This window comes from Bactrocera latifrons, unplaced genomic scaffold (genome assembly GCF_001853355.1).
Source record: "Bactrocera latifrons isolate USDA-ARS-PBARC rearing strain unplaced genomic scaffold, ASM185335v1 scaffold_58, whole genome shotgun sequence".
Lineage (NCBI taxonomy): Eukaryota > Metazoa > Arthropoda > Insecta > Diptera > Tephritidae > Bactrocera > Bactrocera latifrons.
Genome location: NW_017537245.1, coordinates 365,361 through 390,929, shown reverse-complemented (window position 1 = coordinate 390,929; position 25,569 = coordinate 365,361). Strand labels below are relative to the sequence as shown.

Below are 25,569 nucleotides of genomic sequence, written 5' to 3'. Positions count from 1 at the left end.
TTTATGTGTGTTGTTGTTTATTTGCTTTTGTTAGTTTTTTTCTTTTATTTTTGTTCTCCTTCCTTTTCCATGAAAATGTACAAAGTTTCGCGCCGCAAACTGAGCAGGTTAAATGCTTTTTACATACAAAAAAATTTTACAAATTATATACTAAATTTTTATGAAATTTGAATTACAAAATTAATACTAAATTTAATCGTAATTACACATACATATACATACATCTCTTTAATCAATTTAATTTACACATATGCCTGCGCACATGATATTTTTGTCTTGTAATTTGTAATCTAATAACAAAATATGCCTCACACATATTAATGTAATTTACAGTTACATTTAATTTAAAGTATTTTTTATTGTGTCAATATCCTAACGCTATTTACAGTTTTTTTTACTCGCAACAATTTAATGCTCGCTTCACTTTCATTATTTTGCTGTTTATTTATTTATTTGTTTTAATTTTTTTTTCTTATTTTTTTATTGGAACATTAATAAATAATACATATTTAAATTGTGCTAAAATTTATAGTTTACTGCTATTTTAAGATAGTTTTTTCCATATTTTTCTGCATTTTTTGTTAGATCTTAATTGAAAATATCTTAAATAGGATTATTTATAATTTATTCGTTATGTTTAATTTAAGTCTTAGGTTAAAAAAATGCGCCTGAAATGAAGAAGAAATTAGTTGAGATTAATGATATCAGCTTCAATTGTAAATTAAATACATTTTATATAATTTTATTTCATTTAGTTTAATTATGGTTATAGTAAAAAAAAAAAATTTGAGCAATTGGTAAAAACTTATATAAGACAAGAATTAAATAGAAACTATTTTTCTCAATTTTTGTAAATTTAGTTAAGTGTATACTAGAGGTGAAATACTAGGTTTTTTTTAGTTGAATGGCGTCAGTAAAGTTTTATGAGTGTGCTTTCTGCGCAATTGTCGGCAACGACGTTCGCTCATGGTTTACCTTCAAATATGAAGAAGTCAAGCCGTGTTATTTATTTTCATAGCATTAGGAATAGTTAAGGGAAACTAACACAAAATTTGAAAGCTCGTTCCCGTTTTGTCATAATGTTGACTTTTTCTTTTGATTCCTTGGAGAACAAGGTAAAACAGAGTAATACGCAATGGAATAGAGATTTTTAGAGTGGTCAAGAATATGTATATTGATCTAGAAAAGTCGAGTTTTCAATCGAAGTGCTGTTCAAAACCCATTTTATAGTCCTAGTAAATAGATAGACAATAGGAACTATGCCGTTCGTCATGAATTGTTTCGAATAAATACCATTACTTCAGGATTACTATAAATAAACCAAAGGAAATAGGAGACATTTTAAGGACTATAGCTCGTGGTTCGTTCGAAGCATTAAAATAGCAAATTTCCACAGACATATTTGTTAAAATATTGAGCACACAGCAAAATCTTCCTGGCCGTCAATCCCGGCTTGGCCACTGTTTGGGACGATTCGCCGGCCTTCGACCACGACCGTTTTCGTTGATATTGTATGTGATCCATTTTTCGTCGCCAGTCACAATCCGCTTCAAAAATGGGGCGAGTTCGTTCCGTTTCAGCAGTATATATCGCCGGCGTTGATTCGGTCCAGAAGATTTTTTTCCGTCAAATCATGCGGCACCCCAACGTCAAGTGTTTTGTGTATAACAGCCTTCTCCAGATGTATAAAATGGTTTAGTGACTAACTCCCATTTTCTGGGCGGTGTCACGAGATGCCACATGCCGGTCTAACACGATGTTTTCCCTGATTTAATCGTCCGCAGTTCAAAGTGATAGAGTGCCATCCCCCAAAACAACATTAATCTCGCGGAGCGTTTCTCTAACGGATTTGCCTTTAACGAAGGTATACATATTAATGATCATATTTATTTGTCATTAGAGACATTAGCTTTTGAGATATTGATGTGACTAAAATTTTGCAACCCTCCGTTTCTCCCCAGGAAGCCGATTATTTGCCGGAGCACTATAGCATATACTTAGCTGCATCACGAACTGACTATCCAATTGATGATAAAGATCTTAATAGATCTCATGAAATCTACTCGGTAGTATAAGAAACAGCAAGCTCTTATATAAAACCCAACATCGAAGAAAGAGCAAGGAAGGCATCGGTTGTCCTGTCTTGTTAGGAGCCATTGGCAAAAGCTGGGAACTTTCTTCTACAAAATTTTTTTATGGTGTAAAACGCTGGACGCGAATACATTCGAGAAAAATTGAGGAGTGTTCAATTAAGGCGCTCAATGTCTTACTATATAAAGCTGCGAAAGCTGCCCTCCGACTCAGAGAATCTGGGTACTAAGATGTCTACTTGCTTGGGTAATGTGGAATCTTCGCAGTAGCACACTTTAATTTCATTCAAAAATACTTGGATTTCCAGGTCGCTGAGACTGGTCCTGGTTGTCGTACCTTCACGCACATATCGAAAGGAAGCATGGGAGGGAAGTTGGCACAGGCCAAGGACCACAAAGCTATATGGTGACGGGAGGAGTTCTAGCAGGCCCAGGCTTGGGGCTAATTTTGTGAAATATTTTGTATGATGGAGTGCTGCGTGTATGATGGATGGTAGCGAAAGAAATTCATCAAATAGATCCCTTGTGCCAACATGCAGCAACAAAAATCAATGAATGGCTTATGATGACAAAGTTGCAACTAGCTGACCAAAAGATGGAAGCAGTATTAATCAAAAGTAGGAAGAATCTAGAAGTCGCGTTCAATATTATTTTTCAATACCGAATATACCATTACGATACACCAATATTTGAGATATCTAGGAGTCGAGGTTTAGTTACAAGACGCATATAGACAAAGCCTGTGAAAAATCGTCAAGGGTGATATCGGCGCTAGACGAGTCCTTATGGCCAAAGTAAGTTAGTTCGTAGCTACGTATGCTGCCCCTATATGGGGGACAACGAAATCAGGGTTGGTGGAGGAGGACCGTTACAGGTACTTATAGTTAAAGTTGTAGGCTTTCTTGCAAGCAGAGCAGGCTGTCATAAAGGTAGTAGTAGATCTACTGCACCCAAGACTCTTAGTATGGTAATAGGAGTAGTGGCTATTCATTCGCGCAAAGGAGTAACGGTATAAGTCTTGAGTTCGCTGACTGTGCGCTAAAGCTTTTGAAGAGTTGTGTAGAGTTCTTAACTCTAGCATCAAGTTATTATATGAATATACTGATTTGGGTATCTGATCACAGCGGTACTGAAGGAAATTGTAAAGCTAATGAGTTTTCTAGGACCGATACTTCAGTCCCAATAACTATGGATTGAGTTCGGGTAGAAATTCCGCTGGCCTCTTGAAGTTCACTGTTGGAATGTTGGTCCTCAGGATAGTTCAGCAAGCGTTGATCGCAAGATTCTTCTGGTCCAGAGTAAATCGTAAGGAATCTAGTGAACTCTTTCCTCTCGGCAAGGTCCACCTTTTAACGGCTATAGGAGTTCTAACTGCACACTATCGTTACCGATTCATATGGTATGATTGAACATCTTAGGTATACAGAAGGTATACGACTGCATTCTCTATTTGGAGGATATTAAACTTTTGCCAGATGAAGAAAAAAACAATTCAAATCTAGGCGAAATAGTGAAAATAGAAATAAAGAACCTAAGCAGTTTTGTGACCGGTATAGAGCGTATCGAAAACTATATATACGAGTTTAAGTTTGTTTTCATAAAAACCGTAGATAACAATCTAAATGCGATCTTCACCATTTTGATGAAACAGGCATTAAAGGAACCTTTATCTTGAACAGTGTTTGATTATAATTGACTCTTATTTACTTTTTTATAAAGAAAATGATGTGCAGAAAATCTTAAGCTGCAATATTTACAATTAAAAAAGTTTTCTAAAAGCAATCGACACATTTTGGGAAACCTAACGTTTTCAACTCACCTTATACCCAGCGTATTCACCAGCACACAAGGGGCCAAAAGATATTTGAATATCGCTGCAATCCGATCGGCCGAGGAAGTCTTTCGTGATATAGCCGCCATATTATCGCCTGCAAAGAATTAAAAAAAAAAATATTAACAAACTTGCAAAAACCAAAAACAACAATATTAAAACAAAAGCGTAAAAAATAATGCATGAAATATAAATGCAAATTATCGCTAAAAATTCGAATGCAAATCTGTGCAAAATGAATTAATGCAAATATTTTTCCTTATTTGCCTACAATTTGGCAACAATCAAAATGGCAACTACGCGCAGCAGATTGCCAGCGGAGTAGATTTGCGTAAAATCCCATTTAAATGCAAAAATTGCAACTATGAAAAAGCGTAAAAATATTAAAACTAGGTAAATGGAAAAAATTCCAGCGCAAATTGGATGATTGTGAATTGCTGACAACAGCTGCTGCCAATATTAGCAAATTCTAGTTGCTTATTTCTAAATTATAATTGACTTTTAATGGCTGGCGTATGCAGTGCTGGAGTTTGATAAAGAAGCTTAGATTATGTTCGCATTTGCAAGTAGTATCAAAGAGTTTTAAACTGAAAAGCATTCCCTTCTCAGGCACTTATGGACCACGGAAAATTTATAAACTAATTGACGGCTGAATTTTTGTAGAAATATATATGTATTATATTATTAAATTATGCATAAATATGTAGATACATATCGTCACCTAAAATGAAGAAAATTGCAGCTTCATTAAATTTTCTGCTTCCGCTCTCAGATATACTGGCTATATAATCAGTATATAACCAACGTATAACCATTTTATAACCAAAACTCAAATTTTGTTTCGATAAGACTACTATAACGTTCTTTCTTCCCCTGTAAGCTTATAAACCTCTCTTTTTTGTCATTTACTTGACTCAGAATTTTCAATACAGTAAATAGTCTTTCACCTTTTGACACGAAAACGTAAATGCTCGCTGGCTCCGTATTGCTGGCCGAGCATGTGTAATTTCCCGAATCGGTGATTTGTGGCTCTCTTATGATGAGGCGACTTTGTGTACGTGGTCCAGGTGTGGTCTCGATTGAAATGTCACGCCTCGTGTCGTAATAGTTAATAAGGCGATCGTTTTTCTGCCAATATACATACTGTGGTGGAGTTGGACTCTGGAAATTAAATACAAATATTTAAATTACACGATTTATAGTTTTAAAATTTATAAAGCTTTAAGTTTTCTGGGAAAGTGTAATTCAGTGTCAATTATCAAATTAGTCAAACAAATGGTTAAATATTTTTTCAGATTTTCTTTTGAGGAAATTCAATAAGTATCTAACACTGTAAAGAGTAATGTTTTAAACGAACACTGACTGGACTGAATCGTTCTTCAACTCTCTCTTTCTCGAAGGTTAGTTTGAGGATATAACTGTTTTCGTGTCTAATGGATACTATATAAATAAGTACTTTTTCTTAATTGCAAGAATTTATTTCGCATAGATAGAATAATGCGATTTAGATTGAAAAGGCTCTGTTTGGTTCGATATCTTTTTGCCATCTTTATGGTAATTTTATAATACCACTCTAAGAAAAGCCCGTGTTCTTATTGGCCAAAAACATTCCTACAGATTTTCTCAAATGTTTCCTGCGAATTGAATATTGCAACAGAAAAATCATTTGCTGTAGACAGGAAGCGGTGGCAGTCACTTGGGCTTGGAACGGACGGAGAATATCCCAACCAAACACCCGGAAATTCTGGGGAGACATTGTCCATGAGCTTGGCATCATTATCCTGGTGAAACCTTCTTCTAGTAGAACCTTCTGACTAGTAAAGAGCGAAAAGAGAAGTTGAAATCCGAGTGACAGTTTGTCTGCCCGTCCGCCCGTCAATCCATGCTTTTACTTGCGTAAAAAATCAGATATTTTGAGTACAAAGCAAATGATGTTATCAGACCATTACCATGCCCACAAATCGCCATAAACGAAAAACTTATAAAGTGACATAAGTAACCACTGAATTAAGGTATAAAACTGTTATTTGGTAAGGGGGATTGCATCTCCGGGAAAAAAGTATTTGAAAAAGTTTAAAAAGTTTTTTTTGAATAAGTTTAATGTATAGTACATATCTCCTAAACTACTAAAGCTACAACAGCAAATTCACCAAGCTTAAATAATACAAGAACTTGTATCGACAGCGTGAAGTCGGAAGATAACCCACATCCCCATATAACGATACTTTCCAGAACACAAAATTATCCTCCGATATTTTCCTGGCTTTAATTTTTGCAAGTTGCTAGAGTATAAAATATGCGGTGGCACCGGAACTTAGCTCTTCATTACTTAATATACCCTGTGTATATTTATGGTTGATAAGTTAAGTCTTTTAAACATTCTTTATTTAGACCATGCTTGGGGATATGTTGCTCCTTATTTTAAAAATAAGTAATGTCACTAAAGACTAACTTAAATTTGTAAAATATCGGTGACATGGACAGAAAAATATTAAAAAAAAACAATATATGTGCCAAAAAGAGCACAAGAAAATATTCGAATAACGCTTTTAGACTATATATAGTATGTTTTGTTATCTATATATACATACATATGTATACGTTCATAGACTATAGGAAAACTGAAGTTCCCATAGAAATTTCAAAATTGAAAAATTGTATTTGTCATGAAAGTGCGCGCACAGCAAAACAAACCGAACTCCATACGATAACACAGACACATACAAACACACATGAGAGCAGAGTCAGTCGCTGCAGCAAACTTGTAAAAACTTCACCGCGCTGCACTGGACACTGGCCACTTACAAATGAAACTAAAAAGGGTGTTCTAGCTTTTTTCCTGCGACCAATTCGCATTTGGAGTTAAGCGAGTTTCAGTGCTTTGCCGACTAGCTTTGCGGCTGGCAGGCTGCACTGTCATCTAACACCTCAACTCCCGGCATCGCTCCGTGTGTGACTTAGACTTTTCACTTTGTATTCGCATTGTGGCGGTTGCTGCCTTGCGTTTGCGTGAGCTGCATGGCAAACAACCAGCCACGGAACATATCAGTCATTCCATTTATACATATGAGCGTATGCATACATACACATATACATGGAGTTATCTGTATTGCTATATGTACATTATGGCGTGTTGCATGCCTCAGCAATTCTTGCAATTCTGGCAAGCGGCATACTGCACTGTAAGCTCACATGCCGCCACACATACATACATGCAAACACATATGCAAGCGCACCGGTGAATGGGTGTGCGTGCGTGCGTGTGGGTGTGTGCTCGAGTTTGCGAACATGCGGTTGCATGGGTGTGGCAGGTTGCACAAATTCAATTACCGCACAGTAAAAAAGAAACACAATGTTGTATGCTCATGGAGCGCACCCACGAAACGCCACAAACAATCGCACATTTCTATGCAAACCGTTGTCTGTATATATGTGTGTGTGCGTGCTTGTGTTTGCGCGCCGTCGTATGCGCATACATGCGTGCGCGTACGTGTCCAGCACCGCTGATGCATTGCGAATTTTCATGTAAGCCATGCACCCTGCCCGCTGTCCGTCTGCTCATCCAACTCGCTCATTCAACTGCAGTTTTTTCCTCAATTATACTTTTTCCCGATATCTGTTTTTTTGCCAGTCTTGGTTGCTTTTGCCCCTTTTCATCTTTTGAGCCGCATTGGCGTTTTATCTCTGTTTTTGTAGACAGTTATTTGGCCAGCTATTCTCCCACATCATACAAGCATGAAATAATATGCGCACTCATACAAGCACGCATTCACACACATGAGCACATCATTTATGTGTATGTGTGTGCCATTGATGGAACGTTGCGGCGTTCGCCTTTATTTGCCGACTGCTATTGACGGCGGGTCTTATGTAATAAAAGATCATGTGGTTTTATCTCACATTTAGTGCATTTTATTAATCTTCTGGAAAAATAAGCTGCCAATTTTTCATTCGTTGCAATTCCGACGTTTTTCGATTTTCGATGTAAGCTTTTAAGATAGCTCAGTTTGAAATTTGAAAGGCAGTGGCAATTGCATGTAGAGACCGACTGCAATTAGTATTTCATTTAAAACGAATTTTAAAACAATGTGGCTCTGAGAGGTGCTTTACCTCAAAGAATATAAATTTTTACTCCATTTATATGGATTTCATACAGAAGCAAATAAATAAACGTGAAGATGTGAAAAAATGAAGATGTTAAAATGTCATTAGTAAGTTCTTCGAGTATTACAGAAATACATTTTGTGTGTACTAAAGAATTGCTTCAATAAAGAGTTGTTCAAAAGAAGTTGTACATGCATACCTAGAGCTCCATAATTTCTTCAAAGACTGCAGCATGCCCTTTTAATTGAAAATATGAACACAGATTTCCAAATGCCGAATAAACTTTTAAGGGGTTTACTAGATATTATTGTAAGTGGGAAAATTTTAAAAATTTAGTCTCAAGTGTTTATTACCACGAGAGGAGAAGAAGCTGGACTATAAAGCGATAACAATAAAATTAAGAAATCCTCCTGCACAAATATGATAAAGTTAAAATAGCAAAGTCTGAGCCCAAAAATAAGGTGACATTTGAATTTAATGGATAATTATTTTTCTTTCTAGGTTGGTAGTACTTGGTAGTCAAATTTCATGTCAAAATATTCATTAGTGTTTGAGATACGTGTCGTTTTGTGAGCTGCTAAAAGTGAGTGTTTCGTTTGCTATTTTCTGCTGCGGATACGTTGAGGATGGTGCAGAAACCCTTTGGTGATGCGGCTGTGTCCAAAAAAAATGTTTACAAGTGATATAGTGAGTTCCAAGCCGGCCGTGAACGTGTCGAAGACGAAGAGCGTCCAGGGCGACCATCAACCTCAACCGACGAAGCTCACGTTCAACAAATCAAAGATTTGGTGTTGAAAAACCATCGATTAACAATTAGAGACCTTGCTGATGAAGTTGGCATATCGAAAGGCTCAGGCAATACCATTTTGAAGGATGTTTTGGGCCTCAAGCGCTTCAAATCTCGACTGGTAGCGAAAACATTGAATTTTTTGGAAAAAATGCGGTGCGTTGAAGTGTGTGAAACGATGCTTTCCGACTACCAGGGTGTCATGAAACTCATTACAGCTGGCGATGAGACTTGGATCTATGCTTACGAACCCGAAACAACCGATTAATCGAGCGAATATTGTGGCAAAAGAGAGCCGAGACCAAAAAAATTGCGCCAAAGTCGCTCAAAAATCAATGTCATGTTGACTGTTTTCTTCGAATATCGTGGCGTTGTGCATTATGAATTCGGTCAACAATGAATATTATTTGAACGTTTTGCATCGTTTGCCGCAAAAAAGGCCGGAATTGTGGAAAGACAATTCTTGGTTTTTACACCACGATAAAGCACCATCCCATACTGCCCTTGTAATTCATGATTCGTGATTATTTCGCCAAAAACTCAACCCATATCATTCCGCAACCACCGTATTCACCTGATCTGGCRCCGTGCGACTTCTGGCTGTTCACCAAACTCAAAATACCGCTCCGGGGACACCGTTTTTATACGATAGAGGAGATTCAAGCCGCAGCAAAGACGGATCTGAAGGCCTTCCTGGAAAGTGACTACAACCAGTGTTCCGAAGATTGGAAAATCCGTTGGCATAAGTGCATTGCATCGTGAAATTTTGAACTAACTATCAACAAACTGATACATTAGCTATTTTTTATTTAGAAAACTTATTATGACCCATATGCCAATTGCTACACCATTGATTTCTACCTAACCAAAGCATCATGTAAAAAATAAATATTTTCGTTTGGTCCAAGTCGAAACAGACTATCCAGTATCCAGACTTGTTCGTGGCTAACAGACCAGACAGTATTGAGAAATTTCCTGTGGCTGTGCAGAGATTCCCAAACTACAGGTGTGTTTTATAGAGAAATTCCCAAATTACAGGTGGAATATTTGTAGATCTACAAATACAGCAAATGATAAAGAATAACAGCTTTTTTTTTGTCCAAAATTTTTTAGAAACCCAAAAATCGAAAGATTTATTAAATTAACTTATATTGTCATATAAAATTTTGAGTTGTCATATGACCTTAAAAACAGATATGCTGGACTGTCATCTGGATTTCTTTCCAAATTTGGCTGCTGTGAGACGAGAGGATCCATCTGATCATCTCATTAATGGAGAAGTGCTATCAGGAAAAATGAAACACAGGCATGCTAGCAGATGAAAATTTTTTATAGTTCCCGTAAAAAGATGTTATGGAAACTATCAAAACATTCAGCAAATAATTACTGATGGCTTAGATATTAAAGTCGTTAGTATAACTGCCTAAAGATACAAAAGAAACTGTCTGGACAAATCGTTCATAAATATTTAGGTTTGTGCTTAATCTAGGAATTTAAAGTCAATAATAGTAACATTGCATCCACACTCACCTAATTTTCAGTATTATGTCTTGAGCAACAAATCTGACCCAGAATGGGACCAATTTTAATGTAATAACTGTAAGCACGCTAAAAAATATGGTTTGATAATTTTTTAAAGTTACAATGATCATTGTACGAATATCTCTCCCGAAATGAATTTTAGCGTTGAATCTAACCGGAAACAAAAGTATATAATACTATACACATTTTTTACTTTGCCTATTTCCTTTTGAAATATTTTAATGACATTTTTATACCTGGCTAACGTACAGATGCGTGCTGTGATTAACTGTTGAAATCTAAATAATAGGAGCACAGCTCGATTCAAATTAACTATCAGAGTATCTAAAGCACCAACTTTCTATTGCCAATTGTTCATATTTGGTGGACAGATTTACAATGTTCCGAGGTACAGTAACATCATCATTTAGGTTGAAGAAATAGACCTTTTGAATTTCGGTTTTTAAAAAACACAGTTAAAATGGCCTTTGATAACTGATAAACCAACCATTTGTAGGATTTGAGATTAAACTATTTTAACTTTGCTTCAACTATGTTTTTTAAGTATTATTAAATTATTAAAATCGGGTTGGTCGTTCTTGGTAGCTCCACCGTAGTATAGTTAAACACCAGATTTGTATATTCATAGCTAGTTGTTTTTGGTCAAGAAATAGTTTTGAAGTTTCTCCACTGTTAAATCCGAAACCATGATTTCATGGACCAACCAAGGTTAATAATGACAAATAAAATATACAAACCGCATACGGAGCAAATTTTTGAGAAGTCGATTTCACGAAACATTTCCTATCCTTTTCGTTTAGAAAACATTCACGAAAATTCTAGGAAAATTAATTTCAAACTTTAACCGCGAAATTTGCCACACTTTAGCCAAGCCAAGCAACTTGAGAGCTGTTTGTGCAAGAGCACTCCTGTGAATAAAGCGGCAACAAACCGCCGAAAATTGAGTCGGTAAGCAAAGAGATAAGTACGCGCGGAATACAAGCGCTTACGTACGCTGGTGCGTGTGTGTGTGGAGCGGCTTTCTAGCAGACGCAACAGCTAAAAGCCAAAGCGCTTGCAACAAAATATTGTGTACTCGTAATTTCAATAATTTCAGCTGCGTTCGGCACAGCGTACATAAGCCAGCGCGTTTCTGGCTTGGATTACTTGGCGTAATCGCCGTCGCCGCAGCAATAAAATCAGCAGCAAACGTGGCGTAAAAGACATTGAAAAGGCTGCCTCAGTGTGTGCGGTGCTTTTATTGCAACCGTTTTGGCGTTTATGCACACTGCATGTGTATATATGTATATACATGTATATATAAATATGTGTATGTGCATGTGTCGTGCTGCTGTGAGGACACTTGGCAGCATGAACTGCGGGCAAATTCACTTTAACTATGCGAAATCGGCACTCACTCACGACCACATACATACAAGCATAGGCTATATACGAACGTTCCCTACAGGAAATGAACAGTTCGCGATATGTTGTAATGGATATCTATTAAGCGATTTACTTGTAACTAGTTGATAGACTTACTCTTACTCTCCTATGGTACAGTTATATTATAATATGTAAAAGGAAGTTTTTCTATTCCCCAAACAGGAGATATGTTTGTGTATATAATAAAAATATAGAATATAGAAGAACTGAAATCGCTCTATGTAACAAACATATGTGTAACTTATATCTAACTAGAAGACCATTATTAAGAAACTTTTATATGACATGGAACTTTAGTTCGTAATTTCAGTCGACATTCTCCCGCTCGACTCCGTGGCACTCTGGTAAAGACCAAAAAAGAAGTAGCCACAACTGCTTGGCTTTATCTCTATTTCTCCAGGAAAAATCTGGCTGTTTCGACAATTTGAAGTTCACAAAAAGGTCTAACCTTAATAATATATTCTAAGGGTAAGGAGAATTAATAACATTAATTGGAATATATCTGTTATGAGTGGATACCGAATTCTTACATATGCACTTATGTATTTTAAAAAGTCGATGGATTTGAATCCAATAAGAACATATTTGGAAATATACTTTCAAAAGTTGTAGGAAATTGTATAATCGGCTACGAAAACTTTAAACGGAATTTTCACGAAACGTTGTTTCCAAGGTCCTTGACGATACTTAATTTCTCCGAATGACTTGAAAAATCACAGAACTTTTGTGTAAACTCGAAGCAATATATGTATAGTATTTCTGGTAATAAATTCGTAATGAAGCACAGTTTTTATCTGAAATTAATTTTTTGTTTGTAGAAGCTGTGCTTTAGAAAAAAAAAATGTTCAAGTTCTTCGGTCATTTCTTATATAATACTTTATCTATAGTAATGAAACTTTTGTTTTGTGTGATAACCAAATATCTACCAAAATCATTCGAACGGACTCACGAGATATTTTGAGTTATATTGCCACCTCTTCCTTCACTTTTTAATAATTTCAACAATTCAACAGATGAAGATTAGTCCAGAACGAAGCATGTTTTCAACGATTTATCCACCGTCTTTGAGGGCTTCGTATCACTCGTAGGAGTTTGTTTTTGATAAAACTGAATCAACGCAATCCTTTTAAAACATTCGCAACGATTCCGCAAATGAAATTTGAGACAAATTATTTGTTCGATATTTTTATCTACTGTACAAATCGCAATAACTTTACTGCGGTGTATCGACTTAAGTAGCTCCTATAAGTAAACTCGTTGACAGATCGCGCTCATAAAGGCCAGACCTACTAACTTAGAAAATTTTTTTTTTTTTTTTTTTTGAAATTTCGTTAACCTACGGATTTAAAAAATTCGATATTTCGATATTCTTTTGCATAGAAAACTTTAGAATTTGAGGAAATATCTATCGAATTTATCATAATACACTGCAACGTCGCCATTTTCGAAGAAAACAATCATATCTAGTACTTTTATAGAAACATTTTTTATTTAACAATAAATCACCTGAGAAAGGTATTTGTATTCCAGTAACGGTAATTTTGATGTTAACGTTTTGCCTTATTTTCTATTGACTCGTTTCGATTTAACGAACTAACAACCTCAAAATGCTACGTATTTCAGGACAATAACTGTTTAGGCTGGCATCATACTTTATTATAATTTTTTCTGAAAACTATCTTCGGTATGAAGTTATGATGCGAAGAATACTTTTTCTGATTTGCCATACTTTTTTTCCACTAAAATATAATACAGATCGTACAATTGGTAAACAAATTATCACAAATGCGCGACATCTCCCAGACTCTGTTAAAACTGAGATCTCTCCGCCAATAGCTCTACTATTTCCAACAGGGTCGCTATAAAAGCCACATGCATATATATATGTAAGTAATTGTAATCACCGCCGAGTGCCTAGAAGCTACAAAGGATATTGCACGACTTACGCTAAGTGAGTACTGCGGTAAGTTTACGTATGCTCAATCATACATATATGTACATATTTACGTATGTATGTATGCAGCCACATGAAATATGTATGTGAGCGCGCGTGATTGCGTTTGTTAGTATTTTACTACTCGTTCAGTTATATTAAATTTAATGGCACTTGAAATTGTTGCAGCTGCTGTGCTGCACTTGCACTTCGCTCGGCTGCTCACTTCGCTCCGTTGCTCACTTACCACATACACATATACGTATGTATGTGTATCTGACGCTGTGTGTGTGCGCTTGCAGCGCGTCATATAAATTTTCATTAACCCAACAAATTTGAATTTCTGTGGCAAGTAAACGTAAATTGTGTGGCCAACATAAATCTTGGCAAAAGTTGTTGACGTCCAATGTTAAAGTAAATACACTTTGCTGTATTGGCAAGCAGCAGTAACGGTAGTTATAAATGTAGGTTTATACTGGTGTACATGTATGTGTTTGTTGTTGCACCGGTTTTGGCCTTGGCATATTTTTATTTTCTCCTGCTTTGATTTTTTGCGCGTGCAAGTGTGTGAGTGTATAAGTGTTTGTATGGGGGTGTGTGGGTCGGTGCTTACCTTTTCAATTATGCAGACGAGATTTATTGTGGATCCCATGTCGACGTGCAGCTCACCGGAGCCCAGTATGAATGCCTCGGGTACGACCACTTGCAGATTCACAAAATGCGAAATGATGCCTGTCGGCGTTGATACCTGCAAGGAAGTAGATGCGCAAATGAAATTTCTGTTATAAAACTGTCAATTTATATAAAAACATGGATATGCTTGAATTTTTGAGATTTTAGTGTGTTGTGATGGAAAGCATTTTTTAAGCTGATTCAAAAAAAAACTTTTTGAATTCCTGACGTGAGCGTTAAGAGAGAAAACTAAGACCTTTCTGAGATTACCATAGTTCGGCGGTACATGTAAGTAAGTAAATGCAAATACCTTCAGAGAAAATGAGCTTGGAATATAATACACGTAACTTGGAATACATAGATCTTATTTTACTTGCCTCTCAAATCTATTATTGTAGCATAATTTATTCTTCAGGGTATTTGAAACAGTTCGTAACTCTTACGCCAAGTAAAACAATCGATTGCACATTTTATCAGAGCAGTTACGTCTCTACTTATTTGCAGTTTCAGCGTCATAAACTTAGATATTCAGCTTACTAACATAAGAGGGTAATATTTCAGGTTGTTGAAATAATTTAAAAGTTATATAGCATAAAATGTCAGTAGTGACACTTGTGTTCAAGCGTCAAAAATATGACGGTTATTAAAAGTTCAGTTTTCCCATTCCACAAAATCTAGCTAAGATATCGACCTTACCTTACAAGAGTTATCATTAATTACAATTGATTTTCTATTTTGAGGTCAAGATGAGCCGACTGATCACTGCAACCTGATGTCACAAAACAAAAATTAAAAATTACTTTACAATTTTATTTAATATCCAGATATCCAGAGAGCCAAGTGACCAAATATGGTAAAAAAGATCAATTAATTTTCCTATAAATGACTTAAGTAAATTACACCAAAGGTTTTATAAATGCGTTTCAGTAGTGCTTGGGCTCGCTTGTCAAAATATTTTTTTCCTTAAAAGCAAAAATCTAAGACAGGCGGCTGAAAATGAGAATAGAATACGGTAATAATAAACCTTTTAATTTTGTCGATTTTATAGAAAAATCAAGAAAAATTACAAGTGCGTCCGCAATGTAAACTTTTTTCAACCATATAAATTAGTCTGGCTACAAAAAGACGCTGGATGTCTGCGTGACACACACGTTAACGAAACAAACCTTTTCGATCAAATTTACATATGTGAATCCTTGATGAAACACAATAAAATCTATCCATTTCTAAAGTGGAGAGTTATTGGTGATTAAAAGTGAATCAAAGAGGAAGGTTTTTCTACATGTTTTGTGAAAATGGGAAGCAATGAAGACCTGTACATATACAAAAATACTTGTGTTTCATTAGAACAACGCTAAGCCAAACCCATCGTAAATAACTTTGCAGAATGTCCCGGAGTTTGGTTAGGAAGCATCTTCTACCAGAAACACTTGTGAATTGCTTCATTGCTTTAGGTTCTTGCCAATAGGAAAGGTTTTCATAAAAGTGAGTTAATGAAATAATCTTTAATACGACAACAAATTAAACCGCAAAACGGTGCATATTTCGCTTAAATATAATTATTCTGAAAATGCTAGATAAATCGCTCACTTCAATGCAGGTATACCTTTCCTAATAAACTAGGCTGGGCGCTCCTCAGGGACTGCCACCTTTTGACTATGCAAATATTGCTAGTACTAGTTCGAATTAAAAGTGTCGCTAGTTTCGCTAAAGTTGAGATCTCAGTAGAAGATTTCATGCTAATGCCACAAAACAATCATTAAAATATGGCTGACCTTCAATACTGACTTCGTCACCCTTTGCACTGCCTTGCCGCTATTTATTCACAACAACTTTCATTTTACATTTGATATATATTTGCTTCGAAATTCTCTCCATTTCCTTAAAATATAATATTACAGAAATCGTTCATTGTGCACTTCCCTGACATTTTCTAAATTTTCTGGAAAGTAGTTGAGATGCGAATGAACAAAATGTACTTTTAGACTCACTAGACAACCCAGAGCCTAACTTTGGTGACGTAATCAATTAGCAGTATCACCTGCCATTCGAAATTCAATAGAGGTTCTATGAGTTGTAAAAGACCCTCCAAGTGGAGTCCTTCGTTATATTTTTTTTTTTTTTAAACTAGCTCTATTAAACAAACCAAATATACAAAATACTTTTACAGCTTTATTTGTGTACTTGTACATCTATTAATAACATACTCTCATCATTATTGTCCAATGTTGCCTTGTGATTTGTTAATCACCATCTAAGCATAGCAGTTTTATTTACTAACCATTATTATTTTAGAAGCTGTCATTATTAACAGGTTATCAGGCCATATCACCAAGCAAAATCTGAATGACGGCAATGCTGAGATTGGAAATCATTTAGACTAACATGTTTTAGTTCAGCACTGATTACATAACTTACTATGCATCTATCTGCATATTCACTTACTGCTGTCAAATGAAATGACATCTCGTCAACTGACATGCTTTCTATTTTCCATCGTCCGGCTTTTTTAATAAAATCGGTAGTTAAAACCGACCACACCACCGGAGTTTTACAAATTTTTCATTTACTCACACTGCTGGGTTTTGCCATTCAGAATTTTTGAATCATAAATCTGTTGTGACGTTTCATGATTTCAGTTAGACACCTCACTATTACAACCGAATTTATTTATTTGTATGTATTTTAATTACTTTACATTTTTTGGTTATGCAGCACAACATGCTGTCGCCCCTATCGCCACATATTGCACGTGTGACCTGCTGCAACAAAAACAAAAACAAGAAGAAATACAACAACAAAGTTTAAAATTAAACTCGAGGCTCACATGTCAGAGCACCTTTCCGAAATTGCTACCCATATTGCTGGCATTTGTATAAATGTTAGTGCTTGAATATTTTTGTTGCTCTGAGTTGTTGCTGCACGGTCAGTGGACGTAGCCACATTTGAGCTGCAGATAAAAATATGAATAAAATATGACCAGCTGGGGAAAGTGACACATTTTAGATGGCGAACGGTTGATGTGCAGCATGCTACAATGTGAAAACAGCAACAACAACAGCAAAGGCCAATGAGTTGCACACAACAGGCGACACCGTTATATGGGCATGTACTTAGTGTGTGTGTGGGGGAGCATATGTGGTACGAGTAAATGCAGCGGTTCGTTTGTGTTTCCAGCTGAAAATTGTTGTGTTCACAGTTTGTGGCAAAAATCACTGAAGCTGTCACACACACATTCAGCTCATATACATATATACCTACCGTTATATAGTATGTTTGGTATGTGTATTGCATTCACTCACCTGACACTCGTACATGCCGTGATCTCGCCGCTGCACGAACTTTATCTGCAACGTCCACATGTTGGAGCCGGGCGCGTGCAGTATCGCGAACCGTTCGTCGTTGGTGTAGAGTTGAGCGCCGGACGAAAGGATGTGCCAGTCGCGTCGACGTATCCAAGATATTTGATTCTACAGTGGCGTGTAAATAATTGAATGATATGAGTATACATTTCGGTAAAAGAATAATTCAAGAAAAAGAAGTGCCCTTGAAAACTAAATAAAAAGACTATTAAAAAGCAGGCAAATAGAGTTCCTCTTGCAGTATACTTCAGCTAAGCTTCAGAAAAAAATTGTAACAACAATCACAAATCATGCAAAAAGCAAGTCTTAATATAAAGGAACTGCAGTTGCAGTCCGGTCTGCTGAGTAGAAAAAGGCAATAAAAATCACTTCTTACAAAAGTAAATTTTTAACATTTTTGAAAATAAAAGCAGTGCAATTAAGAATAATCCGATACTGTACTCGAAAAGTATTTTGAAAAAGCAAATTCTTCATTTATCCATCAAAATCAATTTTGTTCCGTTCAAAGGACTCCACGTACGATACACTCTTATCAACGCTTGCCCAGTTCTCGACACAATTGAATCATGCTTATTCTGGTACAGCCTTCAAATACATTTTTCAATACTTTCTTCGCTGCCTTTTTTAAGACCTTCTTCAATATCTCTTTTCTCTCCTGTCAAAACGGAGTCCCTCATTGATTTTCAAATAATCAAAAAAAAAAAAAAAAATATGCGGCATTCGTAAACCTTTGAAATATAAAGAGTATGTGACTCTTATTTGTAGTGTATTTTTATGTACAATATAATAAGTACGGTATCAAGTTGGAGACAGTCAGATTGAGGCCACTAAAGTACCAGATACAGTTGTAGGGTTAACCCTATTCTTACTTTTGCGTTCTCGCCGCTATCCCTGAAACGTGTGTGCCTCTGTGTAAGATACAGCAAAGCACGGGGTGGGATAGATACCGAGAGTTGAATAGAGAATCGACATGTAAGTATATGCGATAAAAAAAGACGGAAGCCGAAATGCGTGAGTATATAGAAAGACTAACCGAAGGTTTCAAGACCGGAGCAAACTGTTGTAGGACTCAAGCTTGCTTGAGGAACAGCAAAGCGGCAGTGCAGTAACCGATGGATTACCGGCCTACCGGTGGCGATGAACTCACAAGTGTAGCCAGCAAATCAAAAAAATGCGGACCCCACAAACTGCGCCAATTACACTGATATAAGCATTTTTATTATCATATATAAGGTTCTATCAGGCATACTGTATAAAAAACTAAAACCCACCGTCGACAAACTGATGGGACCTTATCAGTGTAGCTTTAAACCTGAACCAGCTTTTCACCATGCGTCAAATATTGGAAAAGACAAATCAAGATAGATTTTAAAGCCGCCTTTGACAACATGCCAGGTTTCAGACTACCTATCGTATGTATGAGATATACGGGGGCATTGACATAGTTCAGCGAGTCAAGAGACAGCGGCTGCGCTAGCTGGGTCATGTTGTCCGTATGTAGAAAAAACACTCCAGCAGTGAAGACTTTGGATTCCGTCCATGCCTGAGGAAGCAAATTAAGAGAAAGATTGTTGGCAAGATTAGGTGGAGAAGGACCTGACTGCACTTGATGTCTCGAATTGACGCCTAATAGCGAAAATAAGTAAATATTGAAAGTAATGATATTGAATTGCGATCTAGATCATTTGATATCTTGTGTTCTGATGGTGATTTCCGACATTCTTCTATTAACACGCCCTTATAAGAATTTCAGATCAAACTCTAATTTATCTAATTTACTTAATTTGCAATTTCATGAAATAAAGAACAACTTTCGAACTTTATTTATACATGTAGCTCTTAATCACAGCAATTACTCTTAACTGCACAAAGTATTATATTACGTAGCCACTTGTTCGTGCCTCATAAATACTCTACACCTCATTGAATATCTCTAATAAAAACATTTTAATAATTTTCTTGCAGCCTTAAGTAAGTTTTATCATTTGATTTTAGAACAAAATATACCCTTTACAGCTACAAAACTTTTGTTTTTATTGCACTCAATTTAGAAACCATTAATTTAGTATGCATCAGTGTGTAAAGCAATAAAGCGCAATTTATTATGCCGCCACAAATATTTATGGCGGATTAAATTTTTAGAATTATCAATGAAATTATTAATACACAGCGGAAACGACGGGCAATGCAGGAAATGCGATTTCATTTTTCGAATTTTTTAGTATTCAATATTTATAAAGCTACATAAAGGAATGAAAGTTATTCCCCCAGTAAAAAGGAGTTTATCGGTGAACGTGATTTGCATTCCAAGCTGTGGATAAGGCATGTCGTAATTATGTTTTAGAAATCATCAATATTGTTTATTTTATGGTTCTCGTAAGCTGTACTGTTATATAATGCATAAAGAGAATTATTTTTTATTTGGCTTCTAACCGCAGTGTGTATTTATGGTCGTTTGAGTACACCAATTTTTACAATGCTACATAAATTGCTTAGTTAAAAATAGTACTGTTTTTTCTAATCTTTTTATAACATAAATTGGGAAAAGCGGAGAAGTATTCTTCAATTTATTAAAGCGAACTTCTATTTCTTATTAAGTGTATAACTTAGAAAAATTTTGTTCTAAATACAAGAGAACAAAGCGGGTGAGAGCAAGTGCTTTAACTCATCTACACATTTTAATAATTCAAACACCATTAGTATTGTTTCGCCATCCTTATAAAGCAATAAGCAATTATTTATGTAGCTGCCAAAAAAAAAAAAAAAATCAGCTGCAAACTACAATGACCTTGTAAACTTTTAATTTTAAATCAGATTACAACGTGACTTTTGCGCCAAAGCGGTCATAAATTCTGTAAGTGGCAACTAGGCGACACGCCAAAGTTGTAATGTTTGCAACACCACAGCGGTGCTGGTGTCAAATCACATGCTGCACTACATTTTTTGCCGCCGATCAGCATTACTATTAGGGGCGTTGGTGTATGAATTTATGTGTAATTACTGTGTTGACACGCTTTTTAAATGCACAAAATCCAATTTTAGCCTTTAAGCAATTTAAAATAAATGGCGCTAAGAACGGAGTTGATTTTGACGCCACAACATGGTTGATTGCCGGCTGTGGTTTAAGTGCTTTTTAATGTGAATTTTTACTGGCAAATGCAACGTTAGTTCTAGGGATCAACCTAAGCCGTAAATGCCGTTAAATGAAACAGGTAATTCCTTTGTATGGATTTGGCCTAACATATCGCGCGCGAATGGCAAACGATTAGTTAGAGAGTCATTAAGCCGCAACTGATAGCGACGCTTGTCGCAATAAATTCTATGATGCCATCGATTCTTCATACATTATGCAATGTGGCATGGCGTATACGTAATATTAAATTTTAATGAGCATTATACAACGCTTGGTACAATGAAAATCTACTGGTGTATAACTATATTCAGCGATTAATACAGAATTTGTACTTTTTTTTTTTTTAGTAATAATAACAGTTTTATCTATATCTGTCTGTATATGTATGTAATAATGTAGTAATTCTGGTGACAAGAGTGAAGTACTCTTAACCTTTTCTCGGAAATATATGCGATTTTTATAAAAACTAAATATAGTCAATAGCAATTCCTTTCTCTATTGCTCTTCAAAAACAATGTTTTCCACAAATTTCAATGAATCGGTACTGTCTACCGGTAAAAGTGAATGGGAGAGTGAAACTTTCACGCCAAAGTTGTTTTCAGAAAGTGAACTCAGTGATTTAACATGTGAGAAGTTAGGAATTGTAAAGCAATTATTCTTAAAGCGGTGAACGTGCCAGAATATTGTTTGAATTATAATTGTGTGAACCGTTTAAAGCTTAGTAAAGAAACGTTGAATGTTGAAATGTTTTGTGGTCCTCAAATATGGCAATTCATGAAAGATAACGATTTTAATATGGCTCAGAAAAATTAAGTTTTGGGTTAATAACTAACAAACTTTTCATACTCAGCAACTAAATAGGAGTTTGACATTATTGTCACAAATATTCGGAAACGTTTTTGTTTCATTTACGAAATTTTGGTGAGAAACAGAGAGAGAATAGTTTCACTAGAAAGGTAGCAAAATGGATGGTGTCGCCATCTTATGGCAGATTATTTATTTATTGTCTTAGAACGGAGATGATGAGCTAGAACATTAAGAAAAAAGTGGTCAAATATGGAATTTGATTGAACAACATCATATATTTACGACCTTTAACTCTCTGTTTAATTCAATGAATGCTTTCGTTCAAAAAAAATCTGATATTACACATATGTAATTATACCTGTAAGTTATTTTTTCATGTTTTCTAATTTTTGTAATGTAAAATGGATATAAATTTTATAAAATCCTTGGTAGTTGTCCCACAAATCATCGATTTAATAATTAAGGTAAGAAACCCACTGTACACTCAGGGCATGCATATTCCTTTTGATTGTATGTTGAATTTATCGCTTTATTCTTTTCAAAACACAATTTTGTTGGAGTTTCTTACGTTATTCTCGAAATATTATAACTCGAACTTTGGTCTTTTTTAATTTAAAGAAAATAATTTATTTCGAATTTCAAATCAGATTCAGCCGAGGCAAACCATAAAAGAAGATTGGTTATTATTCAATTGACTTCATACTAACTAACTCATACAAGTACACTACTTGCTGAAAGCAAACACAATGATTTCGGAAATCTACATATGTGGCGACAACCACACTAAACATTGCAGTTCACAAATAAGTCGCAACAGCCGACTAATGTCGCGATTTCCTATCTTAAGCGAAACGATGCTGCACAGCCACCAATCACAAATGCGAATTACCTCATACTCGTTGTGATAGCATTGGCTAAGCATATGGATGACCTTCGGTTCAAATGCAATGACTGCATAATACTCGTAGCGGTGCGGTTTGCCACCATGAGTCTAGTGCTGACTGAACCGGACACAGGAGTTTTGCTCATTAGCGCCAGGAAAAGTCAAGAAAAGATATCGCTCACCATAGAAGAATGTGAGAATATTTCGTAGCCACAATTTAAGTACCTTGGTGTAACAGTCGACGCAAGATATAAATTTAAGGAGCAATTGGAAAATAAGACATGTGCTTTATCTAGATGGCAAATAAAGGTTATGTGCATTCAAACCGATGACGTTTAAAAGCTAAGCTAATGAATTCAGTTATACTTTGTGTGCATCCAATATAGATACAGGCGATAAACATAAAATCATATGCTTGGCCAATTAACGCAATGCATAGCATTCCGAACATATATTCGTGGAGAGATAGACTAAATAGAGACCTGGATTTCCGCCTGACCCAAATACTCTGTAGCCATGGATGCTTTAGAAGCTACCGGTACAAATATCTTCATGACTTTACGCCATATTTTCCGATGTGTACAGAGTGTGGTACACTTTTTTTGGTGTTATTATCTTTTATCATTCCATTTTAAGCCTGAATGCTGTCCAACAGTGTTTTATCACGCAATAAACTAAAAATATATGGTTTGCTCAGAATGTCTTTCCTTGCTAGCTCAACAGCTTTACAATTCGCATTTGTTTATGCACACCTTGACGAACCTTGAACGAACTGTAAATGAGATGAGGTGGCTAGAATCGCCACCCTGCCAGCTGTGTGGATGATTACTTCCCTGAAGGAGCCTGCAATCCAGAGCAGTTAATCTACTGCTGCCTTAATGGCTGCAACCTCGGCTTGGAAAACACTGTCACATTCACGAAGTCTGAGGCTGTAATTGAAAGTGAGATCCCGATAACAGTTTTTTACATTCGTTCGACCGAAGCTGCATCCCTAACCACACCTGTTGTTCCCGATGTTTTCTTTCACATTTCACTATAATTCAATATGCCTAGTTAATAGTTCCTTTAACCTCCCCCATTTAATTCTTATATTCTTAATTTCAAAAGCAGTTAAACTCTTAACTCTGTTTCAACTTATCTGGCTGACTCGTTTAAACTTAACTGTTTAAAGACAAATTCCAAATGAGAGTATTATTCTTCATTCCCTTTACTTCACTTATAGTGAAACACTAGCAGCTTAAAGTACTTCGAGACGTGTTACAGGCACACTACGAAATACAATGCATTTATACATACCGTTATCTTTTTTATAAATACATACACATGTACATATAATGTACTTCCATTTCATTTGCTTTAAACAATGCTTGTATACGTTTGCATTTTCTTTTCTTCCACTTTTCCACGGCAGATACAAAAAGTACTTTTAATTACGAGTATGATGAATCATCGTGCAATGTTGCCTTTCGCTGATGAGTTCATTACATTCACTGCGATTGTTGTTGCACTTGTATGCCATACTTGTGGAAGTTTTTCGCTTAGTGTGCGAGAGAAGTGCGATTTCAAGCAATTTCGCATGGTCTATCAGATACTCTCGAGTAGTTTGTGTATATATAATTTAAAGTCTTTCATTTTGTCAGCTAAATTAGTGCTCTTTAAGGAAATTTCGAAAAGATCTTTTGGACAATATTTTGAGGTTAATAGTGGATATGCTTATTTTTCTAAACTTTGAATTGAAACTAAGAAGATATATGAACTGGAAAGGAACAGTCATTATCTCGAGGCTGTTTAGCAAAGTTTTTAAATAAATTTTCAGGAAAGGGTTCATAACATCAAAGGGGAGTTCTTGGAAGGTATTCCAAATTCACTTATTGTACTTGATAGTAGCAATATATTAGGTTGTCAAAAAAGTATTGCGGTATTTTTATTGAATTTTCAATTGTTCATAAAATTTTTTTTGATGACTCATGCTCAGCTCTTGACCGATGCTACGGCTACTACTATGCCGGCCTCTTTCGACCATTTCAGCGATTTTATCGCAATTTTCGACGACAGGCCTTCCGGAGCGTGGCGCATTTTCTACCACCTCTACACCAGAACGAAAACGTTGAGACCATCGTTGTGCGGTGGAAATGGAAACTGTATCGGGTCCATAAACTGCACAAGTTTTATTGGCGGCTTCAGATGCATTTTTGCCTTTATCGTAGTAGTACTGTAAAATATGCCGTATTTTCTTTTTATTTTGCTCCATGTTTGCGACACTATAACTCACGACAATCAATCAAACATGTGTTAGCGCGTGAAATGAGCTTTCCAAAAAAGTATAGCATGACCCGATGCGACGAATAAAACTAGAACTAGGCGCTCTCAGCGCCAACTAGCGAAAATACCGCAAGACTTTTTTGACAATCTTTGTGGACAATATAATAAAAGAAAAGGTCCAAAGAGAATCTTGCGGTGAAGAATTTTCAAAACTATGATTGAAGTGCATTAGTAAATCAATAAGATCTAAAAATTTAAAATTTATAGAGAATGATCCTTAGAAACTTACATGAAATGCACACATTAACATATATAAATTTGTATATATATTATATTATTATATAACTATATACATATTATATATAGTCATATATATATACATATTATTCTAGATATTTGTGTATGTGCAAATATGTAGCAGAGTGTCTATAATCGAAACCACTAGGACGATTGCTGACGCTCAGATAATTAAGCGCTTTCCATTTCCTTTCTCCAAGCAACAGAACAAAAACAACAATTCATCGCATTAAAGTTTATAAAGTCGATGTCTTTGCTAATAGTTGCTGCTTTAACTGCCTGCGTGGCACAAAGAGTTCAGTTATACACACATACAAACAAACCTGCGTGCATTTATATACTACATTTAATATATAATTGTATATAAGAAGACGTTGTAAGCAACAGCGCGAAAAAGCGACACGAAGCTAATTAGTCTCTCTTGCTTGACACCCATGCTCG

At 35.8% G+C, this 25,569-nt stretch overlaps 1 protein-coding gene across 3 annotated transcripts in view; it reads right to left on the bottom strand.

Moving 5' to 3' along the window:
- Positions 1-582: 582 nt before the first annotated feature.
- Positions 583-25,569, bottom strand: part of LOC108974677 (hemicentin-2) — a 255,062-nt gene continuing 230,075 nt past the window's right edge. For all 3 annotated transcript variants that reach the window (XM_018942660.1, XM_018942662.1, XM_018942661.1), the window contains exons 8-12: positions 17,687-17,854; positions 14,326-14,460; positions 4,869-5,082; positions 3,910-4,018; positions 583-668 (exon numbers count right to left, since the gene is read on the bottom strand). In XM_018942660.1, the coding sequence (XP_018798205.1) occupies positions 650-668; positions 3,910-4,018; positions 4,869-5,082; positions 14,326-14,460; positions 17,687-17,854 (645 nt within the window). In that variant the 3' untranslated portion in view covers positions 583-649. The remainder of the gene's footprint in view (positions 669-3,909; positions 4,019-4,868; positions 5,083-14,325; positions 14,461-17,686; positions 17,855-25,569) is intronic.